The sequence below is a fragment of the Strongylocentrotus purpuratus genome, unplaced genomic scaffold (assembly GCF_000002235.5).
Source record: "Strongylocentrotus purpuratus isolate Spur 01 unplaced genomic scaffold, Spur_5.0 spur5_contig_866, whole genome shotgun sequence".
NCBI lineage: Eukaryota > Metazoa > Echinodermata > Echinoidea > Camarodonta > Strongylocentrotidae > Strongylocentrotus > Strongylocentrotus purpuratus.
This window is the reverse complement of record NW_022145575.1, coordinates 1250731-1261682: the sequence shown is the minus strand read 5'-3', so window position 1 is coordinate 1261682 and position 10952 is coordinate 1250731. Positions and strand designations below refer to the sequence as shown.

The window sequence follows — 10952 nt, the reverse complement described above, 5'->3', positions numbered from 1 at the left end:
AATTTGTACAACACAATAAACATCAAAATATGAATGACTAAAATGTACAACCATAAATCATGCATAATGAAAGTATATAAAACTCTCAAATATTACATACAAATCTAAATATATTGAAAACTTCTATGTCATCAAAGGTACAATATACTGTAAGAAGGAAAGGAGAGAGAGAGAGACGGAACTAGAAAGAGGAAGAGAAGGAAGAAGAATTAGAAAGAAAGAGAAGTTGATCAGAGAAAATATGAAAGATTGGATAAGAAGGGTGGAGAAGAACTGAGTAGAAAATGAAAAGTAGAAAGAGAGGAGAATGATCGAAGACCATTAATATTAATGTGTTACAGTCTTAAGGTATATGTGTTTTTTTTATTCATTCCAAACAGGAATAAAGGAATGAAAGTCTCTGCCAAGTGCACCTGAAGTTGAAATATATATATATTAAAACAAACCACTTTGAATACTGTACATAATATATTAATGTCATTAAAAAATATTTGTTAATGTCAAAAGAGCAGAGCTATGCCAATCCAGCACCACATCCAAGTTCAATGCAAATTATTTTGTAACTCCAAAAGACAATATGAAGATTTAAAAAATGTCATATTCACTATTACTATACATGTACAAAGCACCTAGATACATGTATGTAAAACATTACATACATGTATTGTGTGAAGAAAAAAGCGAAAAAAATAGCAGAGGAAAGAGGTAGGAAAACAGAAATACAATAGAAAAAGACGAGAACCAAAGAGAAGAGGAAGAAAAAGGGGATTCACACAAACTTGACAAAGAGTTACATGAAATAACATGGATTGTAACATATATAGTTAGTACATGGATAGTATGATCAAAAAGATATTGCACAAGGTAAAGTAGTATGTCTATGATAGTATGAGTATCACTGGAGAGAGCAAGAAATCATAGCTATTAATAACGAGGGTTTACTCAGGATATCCTAAAGGTCTACATCTAACTTAGATAATCAAACCGATCGAAAGGTGGCCTAATCTAGATGTTTTTAATGTACATTTAATACTAGGTCCTAACTTCTACTATAAAGCCCAACAATGCTTCCTTTTATAACTGATTCCTAATGTTAGATGCAAGTAAGATTCTCCTTTTTAGTTTCATTTCATCTCCCTAAATTATTAAATGAACAATAATGAAAACTAGTCAGTAGATAAGTGCGTAGGGGAAAAGGTGATAGGGAAATTTCCTGCACAGGTCAGTCAGTAGGTTTTTAATTTTAAGTCTAATCTGGTCCAAATTTGTTGGTGTTTGCTTCGAATTTTCTTCCACAACTTCCACAAATTCGAAAGTAGTTATCAACAGTTGGATCATTGATGCAGTGAAATATGATCTAGGCCTACTCGTATCGAATTTTCAGAGACAGTCCTGCCCGCAAGTCTTAGCCAAGCTATCAGGAGTGACAGGGTAGCGATGGCAATCCAGCTGAAATATTAGTTCACGACGATGAAAAATTTATAAAAAGTTCGAGATCGGATTGCTCTTAAATTCATCACAGATAATGTACAAAAACTTCTGCAGATTCCTAATATTAGTACATATTTTCATAAATATGACTTAATTTACGAATTTAAAGCGTAATTACAGCTGTACTCACCAGCAAACTTGAAATAAAAATCTTCCTCTTAGTGGACCGTGGGAACGTCTGCGTTATAAACGCATACAGTACATGCACACTGCACATACAGCTAGCTATGCTAGATGGTGGTGGTGGTGGTGGTGGCACGTGGTTTGTTTTGGTGGAGGAGGCACAGCTGTTTAGCCAGTTCAGTCATATACTGTACGTGCAAACGACCAGAGACAGAGTTGTTGTTGTTTGGTATTATCGGCGTTTCCTTCTTTTTTTAGAATATTTACGCCTTACGGTAAATTGACACCACGTCGACTCATTAAATTTGATAAACATTTTAGTTTTACCCCAGAATTTAACAGACGAAAACTCTAAAAAATCGAAAGATTGATTTCCCCTCTTATTTCCTCAATACTGAATATTATTTAATTTGAAATTCGTATACTAGGGAATTTTATGAATGACCATGGGAGTTGGAATCGAACTATACCATTTTCTCTCATTTACATAAATGAATTCCTTATCTTTTGTTTAAAACAATTAACACAACAATTTGTGTCTTCGCATACCACGTCCCTGGTGATTAAAATCTCAAATATTCATCCCACACCCATTTATGCTTTAATTTATTTCGACACATCTTGGGAGTATCAAATTCTATCTTATTTTTCATTTTAGAGGGGGCGGGGTGGGTGGGGGACACAGTATTAAACCCAGCTATGATGTGCTCTTTTTATTTCTCCCAAAACTTATGATATTTGTGCTCTGTATACACTTCAGTAGTTCTGGGGACAATTACCCCCCGGGCAATCACCCCCCCCCCCTGGTCGATTACAAGCGGGACGTACAATTACCCTCAAAGGAAAATTACCCCCCGGAAAATAACACCCCTCAAGGGGATTTTCCTGATACGTAGGGTCTGAATTAGTCCAACATTTCTTTCACACTTACTACCTCTAAAATGCATTCATAATTACGGTAAATTTATCCATCATTTTCTGGGGGGGGGGGGGGCACACAGAGGTCCACAAATCTTTATCATTCTGTTGCTTCTCTATGGCCTCCTCCTACCCCCTTCTCTTTGCTGCTTCTTTTACCAGTCTCTCTTTCCATTCCTTCTCTTCTCTTCTACTCTTTTTGCATAATTTCTAAATCTATCCATCTTCTATCACTCTCTTTCTAATCTCCTTTCTATTTTCGTCCTTCTATCTCTCCTCTTCTCTTTGCTGTCTCATTGATCATATTTCACTTCTTTTTTCTGCTCTTTCCATCTATCTCTCTCTCTCTCTCTTTAACCTAATTTTTTTTCTCTCTTCTATTTTATATTTCCCTATCTCTCTACTTCTCTCTCTCTCTCTCTCTCTCTCCCTCTCCTTCTTTTCCTCTTCAACAGTCAAACCCCTCAACTGCCCCTATTTCAAATCATGCAGACTAGCTGCAACAATTATAAAATAGAATATATCAATCTGGACCAAAATCGAGGTATTTCTTGTTTTTAATGGCAATTACAAAAACAAAAGCATATTCACTCTTATTAGATACATTCACATGGTCATTTGTTTGGGATAGTAGCTTCTCATTGCATGCATGACACCTTATGTAATGAACTTGGTGGCACAAGAAACTTTGTTCAGAGATGATGCCACTGTAAATTGCCTCAAAATACTTGCCCTAGCAAAATAATACATGTAAATGTATGGCCAAGAGCAGATTTGTTTGGGATTTGGGGGTGGGGTTGGGGCATTACTATACCCACTGATAAGGACATGACAAGTAAAAGTTGTGCAATAATTCTCATTATATCTTTGGTTGCTTTTTAAAAAAGCACTTGACCTGTAGACAAGTACTTTGCAATCGGAAACATTCACAGGCATGAAATGTTTTGCAAATTTTAAGAGTGGTTAAAGGTACAATGTCCCATTTGCAGGCCAAAAAATGAAAAAGTTAATTCCAACTGCATTTAAAAGATAATACTAATTTAGAACTTCCCTAAAAAAAAGGTGGGGCTTGAAAATGTCTTCAAGTGGGAAAATAACGACTATTAGTTATCAAATCGACTTTAGGGCTATAGAGCCCAAAAGTAATAGTCTTGATTTTCAGACAATTATACCGAATGGTCATACGTTTTATGCTGCGCAAAGATTCAATCAGTTTAATCTTGGCCATCACAAGAAGTGGGTTATTGATGTAGACAAAGGCTCATGTACCCTTTACAACTCTTTTCATGTATGTTATTACCAAAGAAGAAAAAAGCCAGTCAGTCACTCAATAGTGTCTGACAGTGAAATCTAGCAAGTAAACGGGTTTCCTTGCATAATTTGAATATGAGGACACTGCTAACGTTTAAATTTCACAGATAGGACATACATGACATATTCATAACTCCTGCAAAGTTCTACAGAATTTGAGGTTGGCTGCAAAAGGGACATAGTACCTTTAAAGTGCAATTCAACCCTTGTAAAAATTTCATTGGTATGAAAGCAGAATAATCAGAGAAACAGAATGATGAAAGTTTGAGGTAAATCAGACCAATAATAAGAAAGTTATGAATGTTTGAAATAATGAGCTCTTTGAAATTTATTGTCTTGTACAATTCATCGAAGTAGTACAGTGGAACCTTGTTAGAAAGAAAATAGTACATGTACAACTAACTGTTTGTTATAACGAGGTAATTTTGCTGGTCCTATGTCCTTGTATTTCATATTTTTAAAAGCCCTTTATACAACACGATTTCAATATAATGACATTTTCTTGCTTCCAAGGAGTTTATAACAAGATTTCACCATTTTAGTCTTTAACAATAGTCACTGAGCAAAATACTGAATTAACCCATTGCCTACGAGTACCAGGAGGTCCCTGTGTTAAGCCTATGGGGATTAGAGAATTCAGCAGTCGTTGGGTTAAAGCACCGATGTATTGTCATTATGAGTTGATGATGTCATCTGTCCGTAAGAGGTCCATCGCACCACAGGCAATGAGAGCTAAGAAGACTATGAAGCCAGGTGCTGTCTGTAGAATAAAACAAAAATTAAAAGACACAATCAGATAATTAAGTTACTTCTTTTTTAAAGTAATTGACTTACTCTGTTCACATTGATGTGTATTTCATATGATTTGTAATTTGTTGGTTAATTTGCACTTTTTTGTTTTGTTTAATATGTAATTGTTTATCAGTCTATTTTGTTTGTTATAGCGCTTAGAGACTTCGGTGGTAAGCGCTTTATAAGTAACGTTTTTATTATTACCTTTATGAACTTCAAACAATCATCCATGAGAGCAATATTGACGTTTGCGCCCTCAGTGAAACATGGTTGACCCCGGAAACAGTTGATTATTTCGAAATGAATGGCTTTAGCCACCTTCACAAATGCAGAAATCATAAGAGAGGAGGTGGAGTATCCATTTACATAAATGAACAAATGTCACCCAGACCTGTACCTGACATACACGTTCCTGAAGACATCGAAGTGGTCTGGGGACAGATTCGGCCGCGTCGGCTGCCACGTGAGATATCAAGTATCTTTGTGGCGTCAGTCTACTTCCCACCAAATAGTGTCAACGAGCTAGAACTGGCCGACCATCTCATTGGCTCAGTAGACCAACTAAGGTCGAAGCACCCTTCTGCTGGCTTCGTCATAATGGGGGACTTTAACCAAATGAACACCGACGTGATCTGTACAAGCACGTCGCTCAAACAGATCGTCAAGAAACCTACCCGAAATACAGCTATATTGGACAAAATATTGACAAATATGAAAGACTTCTACAGTGATGCTGACGTCATGTCACCGCTAGGACTGAGTGACCATAATTCTGTTGAGTGGGGTCCATTGAATATATTCCCCCACAAACGGAACGTTTTCTCCAGACGAGTCATCAGACCGATGCGCGATTCTGACATAAGATCCTTCGGCCGGTGGATATCTGTTCAAACTTGGCCTGAAGTTCAAGATGCTGTGACAACATCAGACAAATGTGAGGCATTTTACACATCCTTCCAATCAGCCATTGACACACATTTTCCAACAAAGGAAGTGAAAATCCATCAGAAGGATAAGCCATGGGTTACACCATCTATTAAGGCTTCAATTAATCAGCGTCAAATCCTCTTCAACACTGGACAGAAAGGCGAATGGAGAGCCTGCTCTAATAAAATCATCCGGAGCATAGGTAAAGAGAAACGCCACTTCTACCACGATCGTGTGGCTCAGCTGAAATCGGACAATCCTACCTCGTGGCACAAGCATATTAAGCTCATGACTTCTAGATCGCAATGCTGTCCAACCATTGACGTTCCTGGTTATGATCAGTCGGACCCATCGAAGATTGCAGATACCATCAACAAGCGATTGCTAGCAACATCCGGCCCCTCCAACTATGCGACTTGCCATCATACCTGCCGTCTCAGAGACCCCCTACTGTGCAGCCATGGGAAGTTTATCGAGAACTCCAACGGCTAAAACCCGGAAAGTCCGCTGGTCCCGATGGAGTACCTACCAGATTGATCAGGACGTTTGCGTATGAAATAGCCTATCCACTTACCACCATCTTGAATAGCTCGTTCGCGGAAGGGGAAGTTCCCAACAGATGGAAAAAAGCTATTGTTGTGCCAATCCCGAAGGAAAAGCCTGCTAGAATCGATAAACTGAGACCGATTGCACTTACAGACCACTTTGTGAAGGTAGCAGAACTTTTCATAACAAAGTGGTTGATGTCTGATATCTCATCCAAACTAGATGCCAAACAGTTTGGAAGTAGACCAGGTAGATCAACAACTCACTGTCTTGTAGATATTGTAAATTTTCTAACGAAGCAGGTCGACAAATTAGGTACCACATCCACTCTAGTCACAACTGACTTTTCTAAGGCTTTTGATAAAGTTGATCATACAGTAGTTATCTCTAAGCTTATCCATCTTGTGTCTTGTCCCTCACTTGTACCTTGGATTTCTAACTTTCTGACTGGTCGCACCCAGTGTGTTCGCTACCAAGGTGTCATGTCTACCTGGGCTCCAGTGAACGCGGGCGTCCCACAGGGGACACGCTTAGGCCCGATCTTGTTCCTAGTCCTAATCAACGACGCATTGGCATCCTCAAATTTGGAGCATTGGAAATACGTTGATGACATGACAATAGCGGAAGCGAGACCACGGGGTGCGGCTGCAGAAATCCACAATACCCTATCTGAACTCAACACATGGTGCAATAACAACGCCATGCAGCTTAATGCCAGTAAATGTCATGTAATGAGAGTAAACTTCGGAAAAACCCAACTCCCTCCAATTAATGTTAGTCTTGGGGACCAGACCCTTGATGAGGTGCAAACAATCAAAGCCCTGGGGGTACTACTACAAACAGATCTGAAATGGAACAGCCATGTCGATAACATGGTGCGTAACGCAAATAGGCGCATGTATATGCTAAGAACCCTGAAACCATTCCAATTACCATGGAAAGACGTACTATGTGTATACACAGGCTATGTCAGGCCCCTTGTTGAATATGCTGCTCCTGTGTGGCATCCTGGCTTAACAAACCAACAAAATGCCCAGATTGAAAGGATCCAGAAACGTGCACTCAAAATTGTACTGGGATCATTGTACGTGACCTACGAAAATGCACTACAAATGACCAATCTCCAAACCCTAGACAATAGAAGGCGAGAACTTTGCAAAAGATTTGCTAAATCACTAATAAATTCACCTCAGTTCAGGGACTGGTTGCCACGCCCACGCCAGAATAGATATTCTCAATCTCTGAGGAGGGTTGCTCCTTATCCTGCAATCAGATGCAGAACTGATAGATACAAAAGAAGCCCAATTCCATTCTTGGTCGACCTATTGAATGATATGTAACTATAATCATCAGACATATCTACACTTTTCGCTTTTCACCCCTTATTATATTGGAATTTATTCCAGTTTGTTACATGATATTAACTTTAATGAATTATATCCAGTTAATTGACAAATCATTGCTGTATCAATCGTAACTGCTAAACTTATTTTCCTCTTCCATTCTCTCCCCCGTTTCTAGCACTCTTTCTCCCCTCTCTCTCTCTCTCTGTCTGTCTCTCTCTCCCCTCTCTCTGTCTCTCTCCTATTCTCTCTCTTTCTTCTCTCCTTTTCATTCCCCCTTCTCTCCTATTGTATCCGTCACCCTGTATGTTTCTCTATTGTAACGATTTGGAATAGCTGGCCCCGTTCACAAACCGATCAGCACAGGATACGCTTTGAACCTATTAACATTAAAGTATATCTATTTTTTGCCTTTGTAAATCTTAACTTATTTTCTGTCAAATGTAAATTTCCAATATATCACTGTATTTTACTGAGCTTTTTAATCTGTTAAAATCACGCAATTATTCACTTTTAAAATCTATTGCAACTATTGTTACAAACAAACACGACCCGTTTAAAATCAATGAATATCGGAGTGGAAATATTATTGCATGTTCACATTTATATATAACTTTATATTTTATATTTTTACTATGAACTTGAACGAATTTTGAATTTATATCTTGTAATGTCTGATTTCACATGTATTTATTGTAATGTAATTTTTTTATCAATTTGTAAAAAGTCACACAATTCAGCCTTCGGGCTGCGAGATGATTTTCAATAAAAAAAACGTTTATAATAATAATAATGTTTGTAGGGCAGGTTCAAAATAAAAACAAGAACAAAACAAAAATAAAGAAGAGAATATCCAACTACAGGTAGACTATCTTAATGTATGCAGTGCAAGTTTAAAATAATTTGATATAGGAGTATGGAAATGTTCTCCCCTCCCCCTATATTTCATCATAGCATCTATCCTACAATGGAAGGGCCACTGGCATCATGGATAGTGGGGTAGCCTCTTGTCCTATATTTAAAAAAAAATAATTTGTTGTGATTTTTTTTTCTTTTTTCGGGGAGGTGGAGGGGGGGGGGGGGGCACATATTACACACAAAAATCTTGAACGAAAAAAAAATAGCATTATGAACTACATGTATTAGAATATTGCCTTATGTTCTTAAGGCAGTAACAGTCCAGGTGATAATGCTAAAACAAATTACTTTTTAAAACAGTGGAACTAATAACAATCTCTTTTGGACTAAGAAAATTACAATGTTACCTGTAGATAAGATCTTGTTTTCCTTAATAGCTCAAAGAAATATTATCAAGTTCTAATCGCGGCCCTTAATAAAGAGGGTCCACTTTGTCAATTTTTTGTAAGGTGACTTTATAAAAGCAATTAAAATCCATAAAAATAAAAGGTTGGGAAACTGATTTCTAGTAAAATATAGTCTTCTTCTTTTACCTATCAGTGTTAATATTAACTATAATTCCATAAACTATAAAAGCAGTCATGATGAAAATGAATTAAAATCACTCTTTTGTACCTGTTTCGTCCTTGGATGCATAACAAGTTCTGCAGTAGGCACAGCTTCCTGGTTTCAATGTCTGACACAGCAGCAAAGAAAAGCTACATCGCTCTGAAAAGATGTCACAACAGATATGTTCAACATTAAAAAAAAACAATGCTTCAATTTTTTGATTGAAAGTAATATGAAATAAATCAAACGGCATGCACTGTTGATGTTGATTGCATTCTTGGCATTCAGTCAAATTTGACTATTTATGCCTAGTCTGGTTCTTTAGTTTTATCAGTCGAGGTAGTGGAGGTGTAATAATAATAATAATATTCAGTTCTTGAATAGTGCATATCGAATTATACAACGAGCTTTGGAAATTATTAACCTAGCTTTAGCTCTGGCAGCCGTAATCAGTGCACAGTGCATTTCAAGGAATAATCCTACCAGATACCCATTTAAAGGGCCCATGACATCGAAATACAAGTGTATTCCTGTTGGTGTACAGTCCTGCATACATCTCATATTTTGATATGTAAACTTCTGAGTTTGTTTCATAGATTTTTAAATATTTTTTGAAATATTTGTTTTTCAAACTTGCTAAGCTCCACCCCAAAAACCTCCAGATCTCATTCCCCTTGTGACATCATTTGTCAGTCATCAATGAGCTAACTTGAGAAAGTGGCATGTAACTTTGCCAAAGTTGACCACCTGTTACAATACCACAAACAAAAGCAACATACAACTTGCTATGTCAGACATGTCAGACTAAACTAATATTCTAGAATATAATGATATATGCCATTTTAGTCTCTGTCAGAGGAGTAACAGCTCTCCAAAAATTTAAAATCTAAAGCTTTGAACATCGAAGGTTGTCAAACTAAAAAAAGAAATCAACTTGATGACATCATCTTACGTAGAGTACGCATACTCACAATTACTTTGCATTAATTGAGCAGGGCTCATTGCCTCAGCTATATAGGCAAGCCAATTGGGTCCACATGTTATGTCGTCACTGTAACTGCAACCAAATTTGACCCGTGTCGACCCAGAATTTGGAGGGGCGTGCAAAAATGCAATTTTAATTTGCTTTTGTGCAATACTTAAAAGAAAAACATTTGTTATTCTCTTACATTGTATTCTACGCTCATTTAGCTTTCCACTGATATCTAGTTCTATTTTCATCGGATAGGTTCTTTAAAGCCCATCTGTACTAGTTTGGTCAGGGGGATTAGACCTCCCTGCATGGTCACTGACAGGTGGTTATCTCATCAAATCAGCTCTCAATTAACATAAGAAAAAGAGGATCATGGGGGATCAAATTGCACCGATTAGGCATTGTTTGCTATATAGAGGGCGCAAGTAGCTTATAAGTAGTGCAGCGGGGCTTTAAGACTTACTCCATCTGTGTCCATTATGACAGGAGCCATCTTCTCGTGATGTGAGTGGAATACTTGATGAAGCGAGTCAAGGAATATCATTGAAAGAGAACAAATAAAAAGGCAGGCTTTGAAAAAATGAATTCTTTCCAAGCAATCATGAATGCATAACTTTTTTTATTACTAAGGTACAAAAAATATTATTTTGAAATTACGATACATGTATAGTTGGAAAATAAAATAAAATTGACAGAAAAGAAGCTCACTTTGAATTTTTCAGATGTTTTTGGTACTATATTTGTGAACAAAATATACATGTACCTTTTTCAATTTCATTTTTAACATGAAAAAGACCTATAATACACGCCACACCTTCCTCAAAGAAATATATAAAACATAATGTACCAAATAAAATATGACACTTACATCACCCACCATATGAAATGAAAGGTAAACTGAGAACAGTATGATGTTTACATTGTTAGAAAGTAAGTAGAGTGAGCCATTCTCAATAATAAATCATTCTAGTTGAAATTTCAAAGTATATAGTGGTGAATGAAATTAAATGAATTGAAATAAATTGATTCACATCACTATATTTATTATTATTTTCATTTTC

At 36.9% G+C, this 10952-nt stretch overlaps 1 protein-coding gene across 2 annotated transcripts in view; it reads right to left on the bottom strand.

The window, feature by feature from the left end:
- Window positions 1-4305: 4305 nt before the first annotated feature.
- LOC756837 overlaps window positions 4306-10952 on the bottom strand; it is a 32755-nt gene continuing 26108 nt past the window's right edge. For both annotated transcript variants that reach the window (XM_011666431.2, XM_011666433.2), the window contains exons 17-19: window positions 10355-10408; window positions 8985-9077; window positions 4306-4603 (exon numbers count right to left, since the gene is read on the bottom strand). In XM_011666431.2, the coding sequence (XP_011664733.1) occupies window positions 4533-4603; window positions 8985-9077; window positions 10355-10408 (218 nt within the window). In that variant the 3' untranslated portion in view covers window positions 4306-4532. The remainder of the gene's footprint in view (window positions 4604-8984; window positions 9078-10354; window positions 10409-10952) is intronic.